This window comes from Phalacrocorax aristotelis, chromosome 6 (genome assembly GCF_949628215.1).
Source record: "Phalacrocorax aristotelis chromosome 6, bGulAri2.1, whole genome shotgun sequence".
Classification (NCBI taxonomy): domain Eukaryota; kingdom Metazoa; phylum Chordata; class Aves; order Suliformes; family Phalacrocoracidae; genus Phalacrocorax; species Phalacrocorax aristotelis.
In genome coordinates, this window is record NC_134281.1 from 12,062,839 (window position 1) to 12,088,962 (window position 26,124).

Below are 26,124 nucleotides of genomic sequence, written 5' to 3' on the forward strand. Positions count from 1 at the left end.
ACATCTCAGCCTACAGCTCTATTGCTCCCTGATCCCTGAGGAGGCAATTATTCCCTTGGTGATGTTCTATACAGGCCAAATACAATCATTGCCAATAAAAATATTTTGTTCCTGGCGTTTTGCTTTATAAAATGTAAATTTGGACTGTGTGACCTCAGGTGTTTTCTTCAGCGCTTAACACAACAGGCTCCAAATGGTGACCGCAGAATACGGCCACGACCTTAGCATGATTGGCAGTGCTGAATAACGACCTGCTCTGCCAATTTCCTCACCTTGAATCTCTTGAACTATTTAATTGTGTGGAAGACAGCAGAAGTTGTGCCTGAATTAAGTCTGCCAGGGTCTGACTTACACCCCTTTACTGTTATTCTCTAGAGTCTTTGCTACTGCTCACAAAATATTCTCCATCTTCTCAGAAATATCTTCTATTTATTAATGTTCGTTGCATCTCAGTTACCTACCTTTCTTGAGGAATATACTCAAGAAAGTGTAAAAGTACATAGCATTTAAATATAGCTCAGACCTTTTTCCAATCAAAGGTGGTATTTATCTATGCAGAAATGTCAAAGCCTTCATTTCACCCAAGGAGATAAAGCCAGCACTTAGGTAATATCCACCTTCTCCTCACCACAAAGACCCTCCCTCCAGAGAAGGCAATGCTGCCTTTGTCCAGATCCCACACGCTCGTTCTCTTGTTGGCTAATTCATGACAGTGTTAGCTATATTTTCATTACAGAGTATTATTTGTAGCTGCTGTTTTCATGAAACAGCTGTTATAAACAAGTGAGATTTATGTTCCTTTTTAAATTGTTTGAAGTAATTAGGGTTGTTAAATTTAGACTCTGAAAGAACCTACTGTTTGTTTTTTTCTTTGTTTTTTTTTTGTTTTTTTTTTTAATAAATATCGAAGCTATGAAGTGATCTACCACCACCACTCAGGCTTGGGCCAGAACAGCATGCACTCCATATGCTATCCAAAATGTGTTTTGGATGAGGAAATAATCTAAGTTCTCCAAATAATCTTTTAAAAGTAAATGATGGTTCCGCTGAATTGTTTTAACAACTGCACTGTGTGTTATTCTTCTCCAGCCTAAGCTTAGAAGGGACTTCTTTTTATTCCTATTCTGGTCTATACAGGTGCAAATGGGCACCCTGGATCTGGATTATGCTGGTAAGCTCAATGGCAAGTAGGACCAAAACTGAGACCCAGACCCAGACAACTTCTGGAGCTGACTTCCCAGCTTGATGATTTATACTGTAGCCAACTATTATAAAAGCCCTGACCCATGTCAGGCATTCAAATACCAAACTCTGAGCTTGTGGTTTGCTCTCATCTCTGCATCATTTACTTTTTCCACTCATACCCCCTCAATTACAGCTTGCTGTATTGACAGTCCAGATACTTATTTAAAATAAGCAAACATGATGCCCTCCCTAACCCAATTTGGCTATTTCACAGCTACTGCTGCATTTCAGAGCCTGATCCAACAAATCTGCTTCATGACAGCACTGACCAAACATCCTCTAAAAAGCTCTTTACTCATAGTCATAGTTCTGTTTTTCTGTTTTGTTAGGTCAGTTTTGTGATTCACCAGCCTTACAGTATTTTTCTTGGTGTGGGCACCACCATCCTGGCAGTCCAGGTTTCCTCAGTGCGATGGGAAAGACAAGAAGAAATACCAGGGGCCGTGACAGAACTTAGCCCTGTTGGTTCTACAAGAGGGGACTGATGTTGAGCAGATGTTGAGCTGAAACCAACCCCAGAAGAGGTGAGGAAAAGATGATCTGCTGTGGGAATAACCACATCATGCCACGCATATAAGAGATATAGCAACAATACATTAATTATATAACAAGAAAAGGTACAAAATTAAGACAAGGAGAAGGCTAAACCTGTCAGTTTTTATAATATGGACTTTTATAACTAGAGGAAGGAAAAGTGAAGGAAGGTATGCAGACAAGAATGATGGAGCTGGGAAAGGAGTCTGGAGTAACGTGCAGAAGACAGTTGTAATAGGTACCAAAATATAAAATTGTAACTAATTCTTTGCTCCGGATATGATAAAACCATAACAACTTCTATGTAAATTATAAAATCCCAGGGCATTAAAATAAATACATAGGCATAGTGTCTTAAATCATTCCTGGGTAAAATAAGTAAGTGACATGCAATGGGATGGGAATTTAGTGCTAGAAAGTATAAAGCCCAACACCTCAGGAGAGCAGTGATATTGCCTGGGGAGCAGCTAGCTGCAAGGCCATGAATACATGAAAGACCTAAAGGTGATTGCAGGTAAGATTAGCCAAGTAATAGAGTTTCTCTGTGTGATGCTACTGAGTGACGCAAGAGGAGAGCCAAAGGCTAAGCTATTTCTGGATGTGTACATATGAAGGGACGGTATGGAAATCTAAAGCACAATGCTACATCAAAACAACCACAGTGGATATAGTATGAGCTGTTCAAGTCTCCACAGATTAGAAGGGAGATAGAAAAATTAAAGGAAATACAAATAAGGACAATAAAAATTACCTAAGAAGAGAGTAAGAGAGCTAAATTAATATGGTCTATAAATGAGAAGACTCCTGGGCTGAGATCCAGCTATAAATACCTTCAAGGTACTGTGTGTAGAGGAAGGTAATTAATCTAGCTCAAAAGATAGTAGGACAAGAAGCAACTGCTTGAATTTAACAATGGAAAAATTCAGGAATATAATAAGAAAAAGTTATTTGACGAGACACATCTGCTCAACAGGGCTCCCAAAGTGGTAGCCAAGGCACACTTACTGTATGCAACTGAGAACAGGCTGAATAACAAAGAAGCTCTGGGAAATGCTGCAGTCACACCTTTCTACTGTCCAAAGAGATCACTACAGTCCAACTTACTGATCTTTTAGTCTCTTTCATTATGGGTTATCTGAAAGACTGCTCCTCTATTTTAAAAAAAAAACGAACCACCCAAACCTATATATCCATGCAGTGACAATACATCCACACCAGAGCACAGAAATGGGGGTGTGCAGCACTCCAATGTGCAACACAGGTAATGACAAAAACTGCTGACCCAACTGGCAGATTATTCTGATTATCTCAACACCAAGGTCAGAGGCTGAAGTGGGAACTACCTCTTGTGATAGTCATGGTCTTCCCCAGCCTTGGGTTAAGAGATCCTGCACGGAAGCTTCTAATGCCACTGCATAAATTATGTATTTTCCTTTATGATTAGCTGAAAACCAACACTAGCAGTACTTAACACTCCTCAGGAGCTCTAAAAATACTTGCATTAAGAAAATAAAATAAAAATCCTAAAACATTTGCAACAGCCCTTACAATTTTCAGTGACAAATGGGTATACACAAATGTGAGGAATATAAAACCCAAGTACCAATATACCCCCCATTAAACATATCCCATCCCAACTGCACTCACCAGTCGGGACTTCTGTCCCCTCCTCAATGTAGATGGGCAGTGGTGATTCCTCCATAGGATGAGGCACTGATGGAAAGTAATGAATTGTGGTAGTATTTGTCACAAAGTGACTACAATAAGATGGTCCCTTTCTTATCATTACAACTACCTATGGCTGGTTACTGTCACAAAGAGTCCTTTCTCAAAGTGGTCACCTCCTGTCACGGTGACCGGTCCAAGTCACAGTCCTGAGGGGTTAATCCCCACTGAGCATTCACCGCCACAGGAGTCAGCCCCCTCCGAACAGGGCCTGGGAGAGGTCCCTGTCCTGGATACTTCATGATCCTGTCATTTTGCTATAGCCTCACTACTCCCATCCCTGGAGTTTAACTCTCTTGGAAACTTACACAGTTGAAGAAGCCAAGGGGAGCCAATGCACAGACAGGCACAAATAGAGTTATCGAGCCAAAGTCATAATATTTCATGCACAGAACCAGAGAGAGGCTCTGATGCTCAAAGCTTGCTGTTAGCTGTTGAAAAGCCACAGCAGGTAGTGGAAGGCTGCGCCGCAGATGGCCTCTGGACCACAAACTTTTCATTATCCATCCATTTTGGGGAGTGTACGTATTGGACTTAGGAAGCTCCTGATTATTTGTTTGTGATACTGAAATCTCCAGACAAAACTCTTCAGATCTGTGCTGCTCGCTTATTCTGCAGTCCCCAGACACCACAGTCACTGCTGTAGGGTTCGTCTGTTTGGGTTTTTCTTTGTTTGGGAGCTTCTTCCCTTAAAGGTGGCTTTGTTGCACTGTTTCCCATTTAAAATATCTGGGAAGCATGTGCTTCACAGGCTTTTAAAGAGGTTTGAATTTCCTACAGTAGAATGAAATAATAACGAGCTACAAATGTCGCAAATGGTCATAACCAAAAGCCTTCTGGAATTTTTCCTTCTCCGTTATATTTCAAAAATGATGCTTTACCTTCCTGAAGATAGAAACTCTTAAGCTAGTCTCAGCTAAGATCCTAGCTGCAGCGGAGGAGGATTCTTTAATCCTTTGTGGGATGTTTTTCACTAACTACTGGCTTTTTTTTTTTTTTTTGAAGGATTGTCTTATGATATCCATAAAACCAGCCAAAGAACACACTTGTGGTTTAAAGCTATTAAATAAAGCATCTTACAATGTTTCTGCTAGAAATACAACCAGAATAAAGAGTGTTTTCAACAGACGCTTGACTAGCAACAGGCTTAATATAAACCCCACACTAGTCCTTTGCAGGATGCAAAGGGCTGCCAGTTCCCTGCCTTTACCTAAGCCCACCCCTCGCTCACATGGAAGATGAAGGGAAGCACAGGGGAGAGGAAGAGCAGAACACGGTTGCCTACAGAACTACCATACAAGCCACAGAAATCATGGTCTACCGAGGACCTTGCGCAAGCCGCTTTTATCTAGAAGCTGAACTAACATTCCAGCTCAACAATAGCAAAAAAACATTTGTTACCACACGGCGTTTTGCTACATATTAACCAGCAGTTGCTACACAAGCAAAATGGAGTGCTGCAATTTGGAGATATATGTTATTAAAAAAAAAATAAAATGCTGACATGGGAAATCAGCCTGAGGTGAGCGCTCACGGGCTTGCCATGCCACTGGACGCAGTACATGCTTGGAAGTTACGCAAAGCGGGCCCCACATTGGGAACGATGCAGTCATTTTCCTTGCTAAGTTAATTTTGCATTAAGGCAATGAGAGTCTTCATCTATGCAGTCCCTTAAAACATTTAATCAGATTTATTTACTGGGAAGAAATACCAGAGCAGAGCTTCCTATACTACTCAAAGAGTTTTCAAGTCTGAGATCTGCAAGCAAACCAGGTCACTAGATGGTGTGGAAAAAACTGTTGTATTTTTATGGCATGCAGCTTTTTTGATCCCATGAAGAATACTGTACTGGGCTCACCCAGACCAAGCAGTCAGTTTGGAGCCAAATGCTTTCACAAAACATTTCCACCAGTACTCACCACTGGCTGGTGGAATTTACACTTCTTTTAACGGGTAGCACCATAGGTTGCAGAAAAGGCCTGAAATACCTATACGCTATTTGAAGCCAAAACCATGTATACACAGTCTCTCTGACCCACACATATACATGCACACGCTAGAACACACGCGTGGAAACAAATGGCTCTATAGGCAGAACTTGGATTTTGTAGGATCCAAGGCAGAGAAGCTTTCTCTTGTTACAGGGTTTGGGATTCAGGGACTCTGGGGTGCTAAAATGAGCTCTCACTTATGGGTCTCCCCTGCTTTGGGAAACCACTTTAATATTATACCTCCAGGATTTACACACCAACTTTACAGGCATTCTGCTTAAATATCTACCAAGTGCTTTGCAATGGTTTCTAAATTCTGCAGTGATATGCACAGAAAAACTGCACAGGTAGATTTAAGGTAACAGTTGCTGAGGTTACTACTGTATAGCTACAGCCTATTTTTACACACTCTATACTTGGTTTCTATGAACAGATGGTAAATGTTCAGTATTTGAACATCTTAATAAGTTTTAGAACCCTGTTGTAATTTCATAAACAAGCATAAATAACACTTACGTGAAGAAGAGTCTCTCCTGAATGGATTTTCTCTTTCTGTTTGGAAACAAAAAAAAGGAAAAGAAAGGAAAAAAAATATTTTAAAGGAAAAAAAAAATCAGTCTAGCAAGATAAGTCAGATATGTTTCAATGTTATCATGCAGTGTTTTCTGAATTTCACCAGTATGAACTTATATTTTGAAGAACATCAAGACACTGAACATAGTACCAATGCCAAAACAGACCATTTCTCACCTGTTACATCCTGTGTAAAATATGACAGAAAACTTGACTATACCCGTATCAAGAGCAAGGAAATTACACTGGAGCAGTGAAATGAAATGCAATGCCATGTGATCTGAAGCAAAAAAGGAAGAACTTTTAACTACATTCCAGCTCACTGATAACCCTGTGCCTTGACGTATGGGTTGCTCCCCTACCTACCGGCAACCTACCCACACTGGCACCCTAAAGCAGGGCACTCCTGCTGTGGTTTTGCACAGTATAATTGCCTTTCCATGCCAGCGCTCAGGCACTGACTGCATTCAAACCCAGGCCAGGCAGCCACGGCAGCAAAGGTGTTCTTCAAGGCTGTGACCATTCTGGGCGACAGAGAACCACAACAGGAAACGCAGTAACTGCTAAAATGCACGAGCCTTCCAACAGCCATGCATGAGTCTTAACAGCCAACCTCCTGAGGCCCCACGCCACCTGCCCTGCTGCCTCCCACCTAAAGTTCGCTGGCAGGACATGGATTTGATTCACACTCCCCTTCCACCAACCCAGCTGGTGGGTTTGGTGGATGCTCTTGGAGCAGGGTTTAGAGTCAGCATTGAGCAGCTTTTTGCTGGTATAAATCTGGAAACATTGAAAAAAAAATAAAGAAAGAGACTGATATAAGTACAGAAGATGCTGTAGGACACCAGCCACAGCTTCAGAGTCACAGACTGGCAGCATGGCAGCCCTTCCGACAGCAGTTTTAGGCAAGAATAAAAAAAAAAGAAAATGAAGAATGGCAGTTTTACTTAATTTCTACCACATTATCTTATATCAATATTAGCTACACTGTAAGCAATTTAAAGGGTATTGCCTAGAGTTTACATGCCTCAGGATGATACTCAGCTAGCACAAAGCAATTAAATCCATGGCACTACAACAGCTGAGGATTCAAGTAAATATGCATGTATGGAAGAAATTCAACAAATATTAAATCACTGCATTTTCATCCTCACACTTGTCTTCCAAATGCCAAGGACTCAATCCTGCAAACAGCCCACTCCAGAATGGCATGAGAATAAACCTGAGTTCTGTGTACGGAGCACTTAGAGGACGGGATGCAGAATTACTTTAAAAAACATAACCCTGATGTGGTCAGACCATTCTGGTCATGTAAATTTAGTTAGTGATGAGAAGAAGTCCAAGGCACTAATCCTACTGGGTAATTTATTCAAAGCTGCACTTCTTGAATGATCTACAATTTATTAGTGTGGCCAATTAAATAAGCATTACTTGCAAAAGGCTTTAACTACCACGGCTTTCCCATCCATTTTTATGTGTTGCAATATGGTTAAATTTAAAAGAAACAAATCGGCATAATCTTTTCAGAGTCACTTGCCAGCACGGTTAAAAGCCTGGGTAGGGCATCACTGTAGAGAATCCCCTTACTGGTGGAACTGGCAACACTGCCATAGGGGCACTGGGGCAATAGCCTCCCTATTGCCTGTTGGGGCAAAACTACAGGGCAGTGGAAAACCTAGAAGGGGCAAAATTAAAATAATAGGGGGCTGCTGCTGAGTCTTGAGGTGCATTGATGAAAATCCTGGAAGCATCACTGTCTGGGAAACACGGCAGCCTGCTGAAGGGCTTGCGCCAGAGAATCTCTTTGGGAACACCCAGCCCACAGGACTTGGCTAGAAGCCTCTAAGATGTAGCTCAGTCTTGGTCAGTCAGAGTATCGATTTAAGGAAAACTCATTGAAATATTTGCAACAATTAGCTGTAAGACAAGATCCTCCCTGAGGCTTTACAAACAGAACTGCGCTCAGGCATGGGAGGTTTCCCAAGCACCATGCAGCAAGAGTAAGCCAACCTAAACTGTCTTCATATTTTTCCAAGACAATGTTGCACCTCTTTTCATATGGTGTTCCACATGGACTGAAGCCTCCTGCCGTAGCCCAAACATTTCACCTCGGGCATTTAAGCAACCTCCAGGCAACCCACCCAAAAGCTACAAATTAGTGACTACCAACAGAGAGTAGTATTCCACATTTTGCTCCTGGTTACAGCAAAATAAAATACAAATTGGTAGCATTTGAACCATTCTAAATTTCTACTGGATTCTAGACCAATATCCCTAAACAAACAAACAAACAAAAAACCTCAGGATTTTGATCAAGCCCCCCGGGTGTGCAACCACCTTCTCAGTTCCTCCAAATACCACAGTGCCACCTGCAATCTCCTGCTTATCACGAAGTGTGACAGAAAATAACCCTAACACCTCACAGTAAAAGATGCAGGTTAATAAATTAGAGCAAGAAGGGGCCTCTCCTCTTCCTCGGCCGACCCGCAGGCTGGGGGTGGGGGTCCCGCCCCACCCGCGGGGCAGCACTGGGACCCCACGGAGCAGGAAAGGTGTCTGTCGCCCTCCAGTGGGTGCAGCCTCAAAGCAGCCCAAGCCGTGAGAGAGGTGGGAGGGGGAAGGAACAGAGAAGGTGAGACGCAGGCAAATAAAGAAAAGAGGAAGAAAAAATTATGCAAAGCAGAGAAGAGACAGTTGAAGAGGAAACACCAAGATGCTATCGCTGAAAGGGCCAAAAATAAAGTTTCCACTGTCAGTCTAAGCAGGGCAACAAAGACATCTTTCTGTCACACTCGTGCTTCAGCCTTGACTTACTCCAGGCGAGGGACGCGGTCACGCTCCTGGCTACCTCCGCTGTTCTCACGTTTTGCTTTAAAAAAACACTCAAAAACCTTCAGGGGAATCTTTCCGTAATACTCCAGCAAAGGCAGGCAATGCCAAAAAGCAGTCAGCTCACCCAGATGCAGACCCAGAGGTAAACACCCAGCTGTCAGAAACTGTCAGGGTTTTCACCAAAGCCTCTCCCCTCCAAATTCCACAGCAGCAGGTTTTAATGGGTTGATTTACCCTCAAACCCAAAGTCATAATATCTAAACCAGCAGCAACTGCCATCCGAGCCTGAATTACACAGCCGATGGCATGTCCCCTGATCAGGGCTGCCTCACTTTCTTGCTAGTCCAAAACTCAAAACATTTTGACATGCAAGCAATAAAAAAAAAAAAAAAAAGAGCAGTTACCAAAATAGCACTATCAACGTAACCACCTCCTCTCAGCACATTTTCTTAATGCCTTTCCCAATACGGTTAAAAAAATGGGAACTAACCAAAAAACACCATCTTTACACCTTGGCACAAACCCTGCTGGAATATGTGTGGGGTTCTATTTCTTCGTGTTAATCTAGATCCTCTCCCACTATTTTTTTTCATTGGTGCTTTCCTTTAAATGTAGCTCTTATTAAACAGCAGAAATCAGCTTTTACAATTTCTAAATACAAAGTTCTGCCACTCTCAGAGCTGCCTAAGGAAAATGCAGCTTGTCTTCCATTTCATAAAGAAGACATACTCTGCACATTTCTTCGCCTGTGTAAAATAAATTCTCCCATGTTCTTATATGGAAACCTCGCAAGTCCTCCCACATGCCGCCTGTTACAATATCAGGCAGAGATGGGCATTCATTATCTTAATGCCAGCGCATGAATTTTGGATCCAAGTTACCCTGAGATGAACCCAGAATTATCACTCCTTCGCACCAAGCCGAGCTCGGTGACCTGCCCTGTGCAGTCCCTGCGTTTTTCTTCCAAGCCCCAGTTCGGACCTTTAAGCTCAGCGTGCCAAGGACCAACAAAATAAAAGGAAAACGCGGGGGGGGGGGGGGGGGGGCGGGGGGAAGAAAGGCAGCCAGCGGTATTATCCCCAGGTAGGCCCATTAGCATCAGATGTAGCATTGCGTGTACGAGCACTTGAGGTTAGCGCTCAGCAGCCACAAAAAGAATACAGCAGGAAGCGGTGGGAAGGCGAGAGAAAAAGGGCAAAAATAGCTGGGGAGAAGCGTGCTCCGTAGATGTGCTGGAGGGCCGCCAGCAAGTGGGCAATTGCTGCAAACTGTTATCGCGAAAATAAGTTAACGCAAGGTGGGTGGACTTGGGGTGTGTGAAAATAACCGCTGGAGGAGAAAAAAAAAAGCCGCGGGAGTAGTGAGACAGCTGGGGAGGAGGGGGGCTTGAAAGAGGAAGAATGAATAAATAAATAAATGGGGGGGTGCGGGGGGGGAGGGAAAGCGCGCCCGGGGGCACCCCGAGGCGGCGCGGACAAAGGGAGGACGCCGCGACCCGGTTCGGTTCGGCTCCGCTGAGCGCGGAGCGGCCGCCCTTTGTTCGCCGGGCGATCCGCGCCGCTCCGCGCCAGCCCCGCCGCCGCCGATGCAGATGCAGCAGCAGATGCAGTAGTAGCAGATGCAGCAGCAGCAGCAGCCCCGCCGCCCGCCCGCCCTGCCGCCCTGGAGGCGCCGGTACCTGCGTCCGCTGGCCGCGGAGCCTGCGCGCCGCTGCGCCCCTGCGGCGGTGCGGAGCGTCCGGCGGAGCGGTGCGGCGCGACTAACAGCGCCGAGCAGGAGGAAACGGTAATTTATAAGCGCTTTCTTCCTGACCTCTCGTGTCTGTTGTCTAATGAGGGAGCTTTGAGCATCACCCATCCTGCTGAGTGGAAAAACACCGGCACGGCCTCTTCTTTGCTGGGGAGGGGGGAGCCTAAAGGAAGGGGTGTGGGGGAGGAGGGGCCATGCCGCAGACTCGGCGGCGGAGCCCGGGCTGGCAGGCGGCCGCGGGGCGGCGGGGAGGGGCGGGCGGGTGCGGGGCAGCGGCCGCCGCTGCCGCCGGGGGGGCCGCCCCGGGCTGCCCGCCCTCCCCCGCGGGGAACGGGGCCGCCCCCCAGCCCGCCCGGCGGGAGCCGGCGGGCCGGGCGGGGCGGGCGGCCGAGGGCTGCCTGCCGCGGGTCGCCGATCTTCTGTTCGTTTTATGAACCTATTTTTAATTATTCTTTTTGCCTTTACACAAAGAGCGCACTTCTCGCAGACAAAGCATCCCACGGCGTCGTCACCGGCGCTGCCCGTCCAGGCGCCCCGGCGCCCCGGCCCTGGCTTTGCCTCTCCGCGGCCGCTTTTCCCCCCGGGAAGGTGGCGAGGGCTCGGACTCCGGAACCGGTGTCGCTCTGCCAGGCTTTTGGGGCATTTGGGCTCGGCAGCCGTCTCCTGCTGGAGGAGGAAACGCAAGGGAGCGTGGCCTGGCAGGTGCCTGCGAGACCGGGATCTCCCTGCTCTTCCCTGTCTCCTCCCGAAAGAGCAGCCCGCGGCACCGCTCAGCCGCGCTCGCAGCTGGAGAACAAAGTACGGCCGGGGTGATCGGCAGGAGGAAGGAGCAGGGCAGCGTTTTGGCCTGCGTTGGGTTTCATTGCACCGAAAGCCGGGGCTTTTCTCATGCAGGCAAACGGGCTATGACTCAAGTACGTGTTTGCTCTCCTACCTGCATCTCCTCTAGTTCTGTTAATGAAAGGGTGCAGCAGCATACAGACTCGCTAGGCATTTTCACGTAACGCCTGCTGAATACGTAGTAAGAGCCTCTGTACTGCAAAACACCGTTTGCATTGTGGGGGCAGAGTAGCGGGGAAAAAGAGATTTTTGGGCCATCTGTGTTTCGCAGAAGTCCCATGGTGCTAACCTTGCGCTGGGAGCAGTGGAGCTGGACCAAAGAAGAGCGAGCAGTCCCCACAGCCCTGCTCTCCCAGGCTTTCAGAGATATAAGACCACAAATGAGGACTACAGTCACTGAGTGACACACCTTTGGAGCCCATCACCTACACACAGGCTGCCAGGGGATCAAATTCCATCACAGCAGCCTCCAGGGAGGTCTGTAGAAAAGGCTGATTTCATGCAAAAGGCTGGTTCATGCAAAAGCACAGAGCTGCACCCCTTCTGCACGCTCCTGGCTGGCAGTACAGTGTGCCAAATACACCGTGCCACAGTCACGCAAGTTGTTTTCCCTGACTCCAGTGCACCCTGTGATTTTCCAGTATCCGAGCTGATTTGCAAAGTGAATAGGTTCTTAACTGAAAAATAGCTACAGGTATAGGATATATGCAGCTAACGGATGCCATATCCCCACTAAACAGCCTGGTTTAAACTAATAACACGATGTAGTGCATGCTGCCACCTACGTCTTCTGAGTCAGGTTTCTTGTGTTCTGCAGGTTTGGATTCGTAGGCATCCTTTGCAGAAGGTGGCTAGTATTTTGTGAGACTCCATGAGGGACCACAAACACAGGTGGCCCTGGCTGCACTAGGGAAGGAAGCAAAACATTTCTCACTGATGCAGCCATTTGTTCAGTTGCAGTGAGGATGCCTTGATGCAGATTAGAAAGCGGCAGTCACATCAGTGAAATATAAGTAGCGGCTGGAGCCTCATCTGTGCTAAGGATCCTGCCAGCACAGCTGTACCACTGACAGCAGTGGAACATTTTGCTCAAGTTCTCTAGAGAAATCAAAGCCCGTATATTCTGTCTCTGGCTCTCTCTTGTTCTGTTGCTCCTCACTCATTTAAAAGTCACACACACACAAAGCACATGGTTGCTCTTTGTGTTTAAAAGAAAAAAGTTTGCAGTAAAAAAACAACAGCCAAAGCTGTTTTGAAGTCAGAGGCATGTAAGTAGTACCTGGAACTACTGTTTTGAAGTCAGAGGCATGTAAGTAGTACCTGGAACTAAGTGGAGTAGTAATAATAATAATAAAATAATTATTGTCTGTTGTGTCATAAATATGTGCATCGCTGTCTGCTGTTTCATTATGAGACAGCACGACTTCTGAGAGTGTGCCTGATGAATATTTGGGGGAACTCTGCCTTCAGCTGCAGCAGCGTGCAGCAGCACTAATGGCTCTGGCTTCTCCAGCTCTCTTACGTAACCAAAATCACAAGTTAGAGCCCAAATTACAAAGCATAAGCATGTGTATAATATTAAGCATATAAATGGTGCCTGAAATTACTATCCTTTTTTTGTAGGTCTGGCTTTAATCTATCAATATTTTTACTTCTGCAGTCTATTGGTTTCAGGGTGTGCTGGTGCCATTCATAGTATTATCAAGCCTAACCCTTAAAAACCCTGCCATGAAGGCAGTAACCCAAACTTAAGACAGGCCAAAATCACTCTGGTTACAGGTAGGTGTAGTTCAAATGCGTATACCAGATCTTGAGTGTATGCGATATTAAGATGCTACAGAACGCAGGGTATAACGTCCCTGTGGCTGCTTTGCAGACGAGGCAGAGCAGCAGCTTTTTGCACCCCAGCCCAAGGCACAGGTTAGCAATCATGCTCCTTTGCGTTTTCCCTCTTTCTTAGAGACTATTTTTGCCATTAACATGCTGAGCTGCTTCCTGGAGTTTTAAGGTGCTGGGTGCTGATACAGTGAGTGCCTCTTGTATCTGTTTAATCCAATAACATAACTCTTCTTTAATCTCCATGTCTGGGTCACAGGGTTTAAAAAAGACACTGGGCCAAATCCCCAGCTTGGCTACAATGTGTGGAAATCTACTGAGAAGGCATGAGAGTCAGAAGAGATCCGCTGTATTTGCACCCTGTAAAAGAGGTCTCCAGGGGCAGGGGTGCGAGTGCCTGATTTTGCAGACGGGTGCATATTAACACAAGTGTATGGCAGAGCTAGATCAGATTTCTATCGGGTGAGGTGGATGGAGGGAGGGATATTACACCAGGGTCTATAATAAGCTCATCAGCAAATTCTCATTAATTTTAAAATTTAAATGTATTGAATATTTCTTGATTTTTTTTCAGGAAAAGAAACTTGTTTCCTTTCAGTGTGTGGCTGCTAGAGCAAACGTGGGGTTTCATGGGCTCAGGACCAAGGCAGGGCAATAACAAGGAGGTTTTGCAGGGATTGGGAAGATTTTACATATAAACATTAAAATAAAAAAGGCAAAATTTATCCAAGCACAAAGTCCAGCAGAAATCTAGTGGACAAGTGGACAGCACTGTCTGTAAAGAAGGGTGTAAGGAAGAATAGCAAAAAGATGGTCTGAATAAGTCCATCGCATTAATGATTCTCCGAACACAAATTTCCTATACAAAGCTATATGGGGGCAACCTTTTGGGGTTCCCCTGTATAGCAACGGATCCTGAGCTTGAAAAAGGGAGGCAGATTTTGTAACGGATTTGCACATTATGCAGTGACTCTGGATTGCAGATTTTAAGCATTACTAATTCAGGGAATAAAATTGTTGCTATTGCTATTACATACCAGGATATCTCACTAATCCACAAAATCCACTAAGTTGCTGTAGTTTTACTCTGTGTTTATTTTACATGAAATTATGGGCTGGACAGTTAATTTTTCTTAGTTTATCCATTTAAATTATATATAAATAAGATATCAAACAGAAATCAAAACATAACCCGTGTTTTTGGTACACTCCCCATCATGTGAAACTGCCAGTGATGGAGCCCCGCACCAAGTTTACAAGCCAAACACAGAGGCAACTGAAAACCACAGGTCTTCTTGAAAAGTAGCCCCATTGGCATTAAATAATCTGTTTTTAATGCAATGGGTGGCCTATTTTGCCTACATTTGAGACTGCCTAGCCATTATGGGTTTGCCTCCACTGGCCCTTTCCTTACATCAAGCTAATTACATATTAGCTTGAGGCACTTAGGAAGTCTGAAAGGCTGGAGCTGGTCTTTTCCGAACTCCAGTCAAGTTCAGAAATGCCCGTTCCTTTACAGGGGCTGATTCCTAAAGTGAAGGGCAAACCCAGAGGAACCAAACAGCCTGGAACCAAAGTGGTCACGCTGGCTTTGGGAAAAAGTGAAGTGTCTCAAGTTAATTGACAGTCAGCTACCTGTAAATAAAAAACTATCATATATCCAAAGGTTTTCACTGGGATTTTCAAGAGCTCTTGACCAGTTTAAAGTCCTTGAAAGGAATGCACTATAGAATGAAAAATACAGGTATTATTAAAGAAGGTATCCAAACTGAAAGCCAGCCAGTTTCATAACAATGAGCTAAAAACCGATAACAGGTACTCTGTCTCCTGCTGGATGCTGTAGGAACCATATGTTTTGCATTTTTGAAGTCACTTCTAAACCAATGTTATTTTTCATTCACTGTTGCTATTGGGAAAAACAGTAAAAGAACTATGCATAAATGACATTCAAGTAATCTAATTAAAAAAATAAACAGTGTGCTTTTGTCTTCAGTTCATATCCGGTCATTTGGGATTGAACTTTAAAAAAAAATAGATAAAAATTCAGAAAGGATTTTGAAGAGCGACTGTTTCCCTTTAAGATTAATGATAAACATACTTGTGTGTTCAAGGGAGAATAGATCCAGTGTTATGTAACAGGATAAAGAAACAAAATCCTTTTTCCTTAAATTAAAATAACCAGTATGTATGTGGAATTTAGTCAATCACTGAAAATTCAGGAAACCCATTTTCTTTCACAATTGCATTCCACGTGCTAAACTTGATGTCTTGTAACTTTTAAACAGAATCACAATTAAAGACAAAAACGATTTGTTTGTCTGTTCGACCATGCTTTGCCAATAGAGGATTGTTCCCCAAGGAAAATTCTGCAGCACTTGCCCTGTGCAAAAATCCAAATTTGAGCTCATCTTTTTATTTTATGTGGCATTAGTAAATCCAGTTATTGCACTTCCTAGTTTTTTTCTTTTTAATCTTCTTACCTAGTACTAGATGTATGGTAACTTATCTCTTTTACTCATTTTTTGCCTGAACTAACTATTGCATAACAGTTCTTATCAAATCTTGCAACGCCTGCCTAAATTTGCCAAACTGGGACACGATCAACACGTAATGGATTTTTTTTTAATGTTGGCATTGTCCTTTGCTGGCTCAATCATATAAAATTTGCAAAAAAATACACAAAAGAAAATAATTTCCTACCATTTAACCTGCATTTTCCACTTCTGTATTTTACAAAAGCACTCATACCAGAACTTCTGCATCAGAATTTGATACATAAAGTTCCTCTTTATCACATGAATTCAATTTTCCACAAGAAGGCAAACGATACTATTAATAACCAAGATACAAGCCCTGAAAAGGCTAAGTCTCTGTACTTACTGCAAAAAAAATGTCATCTTGTTGGATCTAATTCTGGAGTCATTATTTGACACAATGCAGAACAGTTTGAGATTTGCATAGAAAGGCACTGCTGAGTTAAGGTGATATTCACTCTTGCATGAAAGGAGCATGTACGTGCTTCGCTGAGCTACTCGGGGCTTTGTCTGCAGACTAAAGTAAATCCTGCTTATGTTGGCATGTCCTTGCACATGTCCATACTTAATGTTTTCAGTCCTGAAAGTAAAGCTTCAAGTCTGGGCAGTTTAAGTGACATTCCCTCAGTGGAGTAAGTCCTCTGCTAGCGCTACTCCAGTAGCACAAGGTGTGCTTGGAGAAGGTGCACATTTTGAACATGCCTCTTTCCCTGCTAATAACATACCCACTATGCTGCAGCTAAATATTCTGCTCCTGCATGGCCTGCAGAGAGATTTCCTTGGCCTCACTAGCAGAACAGTTCCTGCAGAGCTGAGATGGTTACACGGATGCTGCAAAGGCGGTATGAAAAGTGGGAAGCCATAGGAGGGTGTAGGCTAGGAGATGGGGAAGGAGTTGTGGCAGACCTACTCTGAACACTATAGAAGGTCAGCAGGCTCCAAGGCTGCTGTGCAGAACCACTTCCATTTCCACTTGGAGCTGGTCAGCGAGCTGGGCAGGCTTGGCGTGACCAGTCCAGAAATTTATGGTGTTGAGCTCACTGATGCAGTTGAGCCCTTTCAACTTACATGGCTGATCCAGACAAGCCAGTGGATTAAACTCACCGGAGAGGAAGAAGAGTGATCACTTGAGTGAATTCATACATGCTCATATTTCTTTTTATTTGCTTATGGGTCCCTCTGCTCCCTTCCTTGTCAGAGTGATGGTGAAACACTTATAAAAAGCATATAAAAAATGATTTTAAAGTACCTAGTTTATTCTGACAAATTACATTGGCAGGTGTAGGCAAACACTAGGAGAAAATACTATAAGAAACAAAACCATTCCCAAATGCATGCTTTTACCAGTTCAGGCAGACAGAGTTTCTAGCTAGGTGAATTAATGCACTGCAAGCAGAGAGAGAAAGAGCATCAGATGCTTGAGGATCCAGAAGAAATCGAAAATTTCAAATAAATCCTGCAAGCTATCCTGTAACTGTTCATCCAGTTACATGATTTTAATTAACAAAACTGGAAAGCAAACATGTAATATAAACTTAAAAACACAGCGCTTTGGTTTTCCAGACTACCAGTCCAAATGCAAACAAATTGCTTGCATCTGGTGGCAGGGGAGGCAGAGCCGGCTTCAGGAGCTTCGTTTCTAACCAGCAGAGCGATGTAGCAGCATCCACTGTACATCCACTTATGGCAGCTCAGACAGCTCCTGGCATGTCCGTGCCAGCTGTCCTCTGGCACAGCCTGGGCACAAACACTTTAAGCATTGGCTGCGTGCTCTGAGGAGGATGCCTCAGCCTTCACCTCCGTGGCAGCACGTTGATCCGTAGGGCAGCAATGTCACTGAGGAGAGGGCAGCGGCCTGCAGGCTGGGGTGACCTTGAGCCTCCCTAAGCAGTTACCTTTTCTGGGCCTTTGGCATGCTCTCAAGTGATCTTTCAGCCAGAATCTCTGCTGCCTAAAATAAATTCAGCAATATTCACTGCGGCATCCCTCTGCTCTTCTCCTTCGGGATACCTGACTCTTATCTCCCAACCCGGGCAGATGCAGGTTTTGGAAAGCTTACCTGGGGTGCTTCCTGGGCAGTAAGCTCCTGACCTGGCCTGAGGCCAGGGTGACTCACTTAGTGTTGTTACAAGGAAAGGCAGAATTTTAGGGGAGTTTTCTTGCCTGTCACTATATGCTAACGGTGTGCATACCTGCTGTGTTGTTTAGAAGCAGCCTGACAATGGTATTTTTACAAGGCGTTTCCTCCCTCCTCCTGAAAGAGGGATCCATTTAGGAAGAAGAGAAGCTGAAGTGAGGGGGATTTCTTCTTGGACTTTTTTCAAGCCTCCAGTGTGGGGCCTGCAGGAGATGGGGCTGGTGGCGAGGGAGAGAGCTGCGAGGTGGCACACCCCTGGGACCCACATAGCTCCGGAGCAAGCAAACACAAAGGCTAAGGAGAAAAAAATTATGAAAACCCCATGCACTGGCAGCCTCACTCTGCCTGACCAATGCACATACATGCACTTTGCATTCCCAGCCTTCATCTTGAAGGCACAGCATATCACTGTCAGGTCTCTCCTCTATATAAGCCCAGCCAGAAATATGGAGAGTTGGCAGGACCGATGTACACAACCCAGAATTCAGGAGCAGCCACCACTTTGTGTTTGGCTCCTTTCTGAATTTAGAAATATGTCTCTTCCTGAAAATTGTGAGTTATTTACTGTTCCTTAAAAAAATGACATCTGATCTTCCCTTCACATGTGGTTAATAAAATTTGCTAACAGTTTATTTAAAATGCCCATCTAAGCAAAGTAGCATGTAACCACAAAGCTGCATTAATGTAAAGCAATACACAACATGAGCTTGTAAGGCCTCCCTCAAGCTACCCAGGACTATTTCAGTTACCTCAGGCTCCGGTTTGTGGGGTGCACAGGAGCCCCTTTGCCCCACTTGGCCCCGTAGCTATTACATCGAACACAACGCAAACCAGTAATGATGGGGGTATTTGCCTCCCTGAGATCCACTGACAGATCACACCAGGATCCTTCCAGTCTGGCAGCTACAGCTGGGACTACCCCTGTAACAGGCATGTTTCCCCTGCCAGGTATCTACTACTGGTCCCATGAATCAAGAAAGCAAAGCACTGGGTGGGTCCACTGTATGGCCAGGTGGCCTTACTGTGCCCAGCAGGCAATACCAAGCCCATGTTGCATCCTTGCAGAGAGCGGCTGCTACCTGGGTCTCCCAGCCAGAGCAATCCTGCTTTGTTCTCTCTACACAGGAGGATGTGGAGAAGAGGGAGGGGGGGAAAAGGTCTCAGCATGAAGCTCTAGAAATCCAGCTTTGCACCTTTTAATCTTTTTGGGCAATGTTAGTCAGTTCTGATTTGTCTCCATGCTCCATCTTATCAATTGCTGATTGTTGTGGGCCACAGACAGTTAATATTCTGTGCATGGTGGTCACAGGATGCCTGTAGCATCCTGCAATTTTCTCTTACTGTCTGTATCAGCCAAAGACCTGAAGTTTTCTTATTTTTACTCCTTCATGATTGCCTGTCGGGCTCATTAAGTTCATGGAGAGATGTGTGAAATCTCGTCCCCAGGCTCCCACATTTCCTTGGAAAGCACATCCCAGTGACCTGTGGAGCAGCCAAAGCAGGTTTGGGATGTCCTCAGTGCTCACAAAGACACCCTTGGTCTGTGTTGCCCCACAGCAAGTGCCGGTGTGGGGGACATTGGTGGCATGGCTGGGGGAGCTGGCAGAAGAGCTGCATGGTCAGGCTGGGTTGTAGCAGCAGCTGGGCATCATCCAGAGCAGCGAGGCCCTGGGATTGCCTGATGACAGAGCTGAATAAAACACTGAGCAGCAGCACACAGCGGAGGGTGTGGTGGACCCCTGGGAGCTTTTCCATCCAATTTCCCCAGGAGATCCTGTGAAGCCATGTGGAGAGGGTTATGGTGTTTATGCAGGCACAGCCACTGGTCTGATGGAGCTCTGGGCACAGACACCATCTCCAGCCGGAGCAGCAGACACTGCCGCACGCCCATTCCACCTGGCTTAAACTCAGGCTTTTCCTTCAAGCTGAATTCATGCCACCCCGGAGGTCTTGGCAGCTTTGCAAATGTTACTGCCTGAATCTCACTTCTCTACTGGGAGACTAAGCACCCAGTTCCCCCAGTAAGACACAGTTTTGAATCCAGGTCATATTTCTACTGTACTCCTCCAGCATCACAGCTGTTTGCTCCAAACATGAAGATATTTTTGTAAGAGCAAAAGCATGAATTATTTCAAATTTGCCTCAGGATGAATTTTCAAGGGTACTGCAGAGACTGTTTCCACAACAGAACAGGAGCTCTTCTTCCGCTGCATTGTTCATGTTACTTCTACGAATGCTAGAAAAGAGGCTGGCTTTTTTAACATGTCAGCAGACACCTGGAATGGGAATTTGTTTCCATTAAATCCTTTGGAAGCTACTGTTGTTGTTGATGATGTTGTTGTCTAATCTGACCGAAAGTTTAATCTGGCAATTTTTATTAGATCTTGCTTTTAGGTACAAGCAATTAGCTTAACAAAATATCAGATAGGATCTCTGCTGTGTATGCAATGCCTGTTACTCTGATTCTTACCTGGTGGGAAATGGGTTTGGAGGAGCACAGCCACGTCTTAGTAGCTGTTTACATCACATTTCTGATGGAGCTCCACCCTGCTTTCCCCATTTGTACTTTGTTTTTCATGAATAAAGGTCATGGCATTGGCATCACAAAAAATATTGTTGCTGTAGAAGGAATTCAGCTGTCCTCTCTGGGTTATAAAACAAAGCACATGACAGGACAGTAATGTACTCAAATGTCGGCAGGGCAGAAGTCAGAGATGGAAGAGAAGCCTAAGACCCATGGACATCTCTGCAGACCTCTAGCATCCCACAAGTCAGCTGTCTCCCTGCCTGTGCTGGGCTACTCCATACTGCATAGCCTCTAATATTTTGCACAACCTAGTTTTAAACATACCCCAGCTGTTAGCAGTGGGTCTGTTGTGGGTACGTGCCTCCCAGCCTAACAGGTCACACTGCTGGAATTAGTTTTCTAATAGTCAAAGTGCGTTCTCTTTGCATTGATGCCATACCAATAGTCCCAACGCCTTCCTGCAACTGTTGTTGGGCCAGGGGATGTGGTTACAGGACACCAGGCCCCACTTTGGTGTGCTGTACAAGGAAGTGCTGTGGCGAGGGCACCTTGGTGCCAGCAACTAGTTTAAGCCACTGGCTTGTGTGGGACGCTGACCTGGTTGTACTCCAGCTATGCAATACATCTTTTTGGCCGTGCTATATCTAGATCGGGGATAAATGTATAGTAGCTGCATCCCTTGACTCAGCTATAAAGCAAACGAGATCTTTCCCATGTTTTTGTATAAACATCCACACTGACCTTTGTGTTTGTTGTGCTTGGGTTAAAATCACCACTTGCCTTTTGGTTCAAAAGCCATTCTTCTAATCTTTTGTTATGGGTGAGTCTCTCAAGCTCTCTGATGTTTTCTCTTCCTTTCAGTCTGCTGATACTTTCTAGCAAGGTGATCTTTTAACTAGCTGCAATATTCCAGGAGTAGTTTCATCACTGGTGTTTGCAAAAACATGGCCCCAAACTTATAGTCCATGTTTTTATGATTCTCTTGACATATACCAAAATCTGAATTGTGCTGAGAATATGAGGGGAAAGCAGCAGAAACTGCTGTGTTATGGTTACAGCCAAGGACATGCAACAGAAAATGAACAGAAGCTCAGCACCAAAAGCATGGGAACACTTTTAGCAGGAACCTTACTCAAGCAATCCCCAATTCACAGAATTCAGTAGGAAGCGTATCGGAAAAGAAACTCCAGGTTAAGCAGATCCTGAACTTCTCTTCCCAGGATCATACCAATACAATCAAGCAGTAAATCAAATTCAAAAGAAATAATTGGGGATTTAATTAGTAAACAGCCTTGATGTGAATTCCTTGTTTTTTCTTGGCTAAAGTCTCATGGAAGATATGTTTGAAGCTGAGAATTGTCTTGAATGCTAGTTTTTACACAGTATTTTAGCATAATCCCAGAAATTATAATTTAAGGAGTGCAGATCTTCCTTGTTGCAAAGCCCTCAGGATTCATGTGGCAATAGCTAGTAATCAGATAAAATAGAAGCAATTAATAAAGTATGTCATCATTAGAAAGATTTCCAACACCGGAAGATTTTGCAAATCACCCAGCAGGTTTTGCGCATCCTCTGGCATTTGAGATTTTGTCAGTAATGAAAGCTAAATGATTGATGAATATAGGTATAAAGCTTAAAACAATGTCACACATGCTCAGTGTGAACAGAAGTAGTATTTTAAGGGACTTGTTCAAATTTAAACAAAATTCTTTCTTTTCTTTATAAAGCAGCCTTCTCTTGATTATTAATAAAATAAAAGTTGCCTCAGAGATAAAGAGGTTTTTAAATATAAGACCATCACACTCCTATTTTCCCTTAGCATTGACTAAGAAGTGGTTGAAGTTACATCCCCATTTAAGGTTTCCACACCTCTTAGTACTTTGCATTGTATTTCCTCCATGAAGTTTCATAACTTCTGCTAACCTCATAGGCCTGGGAGGCCTGCAGAGCACATACACGCTCTATAGGAAGTGGGTTTGGTGTTGCTCTAGCAACCTTAAATCAGCACTGAGTAAGCAGAGGTGCTGCTCAGCAGAGAAATAATATCACACTCTTGTCTGTACATCCACGTAATTATGAAGAATGGAGGCAGCAGTTACAATGGTGATGCCTAATACCCTTCAAGGAAATTCTTTTATTCCTCCCCTATGTTTTAATTTGATAAAACTTCTAGTCCTGGTGCTACTTGTTGCAGTGCGCTCTCAATGACTGGAGAACACACTTTGCTCACAGTGTCCCCAGATACAAACTGAGAGTAGATGACGAATCCTTTGTGACTCTGTGGTAATGTAAAGGGAGAAGGATCTCACCCACCAGAGAACCCAGGTCCTCTTTTACTTTCCTGCAGAGATGACTGCATTTCAGAGGAAAGAAAGTAATCTTTTTTTTTTTTTTAGGTTTTTAACGTGAAGCTCCTGTAATTCATCCTTGTAAAGCATTTAGGGATCACATGATGAAAAGTCCTAAGAAACACAAGGTATCCCTGCTGCTTGGGTTGCAAAGCTAGGGCTCAAGCTTTGAAAAGAGAGGTGTGTTTAGAACAAAGGTTTTGAACACAAAACCAAATCATGGCAATGCACACTGACAAACACTTCATCGGCCTGCTGCCATTTACATTTTTCAAATACACATGGCGTATTGTTGAAGGCCTTGGCTACCTTTGTCTGTCACCAAGCCAAGTCTGTTTAAGCTTTCTTCAAAACTAGTCCCTACTACCACTCAGGTATTTCTTGTGGTTGCTTTTTTACCATCCATCTTTGAATTGTTTCCACTCTGCAAGCACCTTTCTGGTACCAAAACTGAACAGAATATTCACAAATGTTTTGGGCATTGAAAGAAAGTCTAAAACTCTATCCTCCATGACTTTTGTATAGTCAGCCCATATTTCAGACCTTGTTTTAGGTCTACACAAGAAAGGCTACACAAGAAGGACCTGGATTCTCTGATGGGTGAGATCCTTCTCCATTTACATTGTCAGAGTCACAAAGGATTTGTTATCCACTCTGGGGACACTTATCCATATCTGGGAACACCGTGAGCAAAGGAAAAAATAGTTCTCCGCTCATTGAGAGTGCACTGCAATAAGTAGCACCAGGACTAGAAAGCTTTGATTGGATTTGCTTGGGTTTTTCCCCTTTGGTTTTGATTTTTTCCAGTTTTCTGGATAGATTTCACACAGCTTGCCACCACAGCTCTAGTGGACAATAAAAAATGTATGGGAACTCCTCCAAAGTATGTGTTTGCAAGGAGTGCTATGCCAGGAACATCATTACTGGAGTCCCAGTAACTAATCCAGAACTGATGCCATAACTTTTATGTGTACCAGGGGCACTGAAACCCATGCTGAAATACTTGGCAAATCTGCCCTTAAATTAGGATATATTCTATTGATATTGGCTACAACTGACAACAACATTCCTTGGTTTTGAGGTAGTATTTCTGAAGGGGGAGGGTTTGCAATGCCAGTTCTTGTCATATGTTTTCCTGTCTCACCCTATCTCCAAGCCCAGCTAATCTGATGATATCCAACTGTCCTAATGAGCTGTATCTACTTCTAGACTGAAGCGTTGACAGCTGCCTGTCCTATTGCCAACAAAAACTTCTGAGACAACTGTATCTCGCTCCTGCAAGTATGCAAACTGCTTAGTTTCCACCCCAAATATGAGACATAATGATACTTCTTTTCATTGATCCAGGTCTAAATAAAGGTGTGTCAAGAACGCACTCAATCATTTCCTCACGTGCCGTTTAATCCCTCAGCTGAAATGAGGTTTCTGTCTACTGGTTACAGAGGAGAAATCAAGGGCTCATGTCCCTTACAGCAGAGGTACAGTCACACAGGCTGAAGTCAGTGAGAAGGACATGATCCTCCAATTAATATTGGCATGCATTTACTTATATTTTTATATATTGGTAATTCTTCTGTTTGATGCTCTTGGATTCAGAGCACATGGCAAGAGCTTCAGCTTGTTCTTATTCAGGTAGGGTTTAATGCCCTTAAATCCTCACCAAGACCCAGCCGATCTCATGCACACGGATTCACTTTCTTCCCCACAGATAAGGCCCAAAGCTGATGGACCTGCAGGTCCAGAGAACTGAAACTGGGTAATAGGTGAGCAGATAAGACCAGGCTCCCAACAAGCCATTAAAAACTAGTCACAGCCTTCTAGAGAGAAAGCTATCTAAAATAGAGACTGAATTTGCAAGATAAATTTTGTCTTGGGTGACTTCAGTGTCCACAGGAACAGTACATAACAATCCCCAGACAAAGACAGAGAAGAGACACCGAGAAATGCTGATCTTGATCCAAATGTGGTCAGAATAAATAGAAGCAACACCTCCAATGACAGCCGATCAGGGCAACTCGTCTCCAGGCAGAAATAATGGTTATCCTTGTCAAAAGAGAAACGCATAGGTATCCTCTGCCCCTCATTATTTTTGCAACTTGCCAAATCCCACAATCACAGAAAACATTACCGAGGCAGGGGCCAAGGAGCCGAAAAGCTAGGGGAAGCAAATCTAGTCCTGTAGCAGCCCAGGTCACTGGTGTGGCCTCTCCCATGCCAGCCTTTCCCACTCTGTTTTCACAGCTGAAGGTAGGACCCATTTCTTCAATTCAGTTTCTCCTCAGTAAGTTCCTCACAGACATACAAGCACAAAAACTCAAAACTCTTATTAAGATCCGGCTGTGAAGGAAGAAAGAGGGAGTTTGTTATTGTTCTAGGGTTTTTCTTTTTTTTTTTTTTTTTTAATTCTTGGGATGTGCTCAAACATTACGACAGTGGAGACCATATAAGTAGCTAGATTAGAGCAACAGACATAACAGTGGTATTGGATACAGAAATAGCAGCCATTGCCAGTTCCATGGAAAGAGAGGACAAATGAATAAACATCGATCATAACATCTGAAACCACCAGGCTTGGAAAAGCCTCTTTATTTTAGGAATAATCCACCGGAAGATGCCAGGGCTAGTTCTGACCAGCTCTGACACTTTTTCTCAGGAGTATAAGTGCCACTGAGGAAGAAAAGGATGTTTGAGGATAGATAAATCCAGGAACTTTCTACACCATCATCTTTTAGTTACCAAGCTCTAGGGACAAATACAATGGTTTGCTTGTTTGGTAGGGCTTATTTTTGGTTTATTTTGAATCTGTAGTTTTTCCTAAACATTTTTTCCAGATGTTTTTCATGCTGAAAAATTGCATGCAGTCCCAGGCTGTTGTACAAATTGAATGCGAAGGCAAGCAAAAACCCAGATAGATCTCTCTCTCAATACCTCTTGAGTACACGACGGTCTCACCTTGACAGGACATCCTGCCCTGTTAGCAGATCTAACATAACATCAAGAATAAGGCAAGGAAGGAAATAGCAAACTTCTTGACTGAATGTCAGCGCAACTATACTATAAGTCCTATCCCAGCCTATAGGGCTGGAAAGGTATTTTCAGTGTCTGGTGTTATTTAGGAAGATGTTTCTGAAGGAATGCAGGCTGTGCCATTCCGGGGAGAGAGGAACTGACTTCTTTGGGATTACTGAAAACTTACTAAAGAAGAAGCTTTCTGTATTTCCTCACAGCTGGACACCAATCACTGCAACACAAT

General features: G+C 44.2%; 2 protein-coding genes across 13 annotated transcripts in view; one reads left to right on the forward strand and one right to left on the reverse strand.

The window, feature by feature from the left end:
- SLC6A6 (solute carrier family 6 member 6) overlaps positions 1-26,124 on the reverse strand; it is a 90,649-nt gene that overhangs the window by 44,440 nt on the left and 20,085 nt on the right. For 2 of the 12 annotated variants that reach the window (XM_075095966.1, XM_075095964.1), the window contains exons 1-3: positions 10,579-10,718; positions 6,012-6,047; positions 3,427-3,492 (exon numbers count right to left, since the gene is read on the reverse strand). In XM_075095966.1, coding sequence (XP_074952067.1) covers positions 3,427-3,481 — 55 coding nt within the window. In that variant the 5' untranslated portion in view covers positions 3,482-3,492; positions 6,012-6,047; positions 10,579-10,718. Of the gene's footprint in view, positions 1-3,426; positions 3,493-6,011; positions 6,048-8,882; positions 9,795-10,578; positions 10,719-26,124 lie in introns of those variants that run through there. The other 10 variants (XM_075095969.1, XM_075095970.1, XM_075095972.1 and 7 more) reach the window with 8 other exon arrangements.
- On the forward strand, positions 10,128-13,090 carry LOC142058244 (uncharacterized). The gene is made up of 3 exons (XM_075095401.1): positions 10,128-10,197; positions 10,420-10,685; positions 11,121-13,090. The coding sequence occupies exons 1-3, from the start codon at positions 10,128-10,130 to the stop codon at positions 11,460-11,462; spliced, it is 678 nt and encodes a 225-aa protein (XP_074951502.1). The 3' UTR covers positions 11,463-13,090.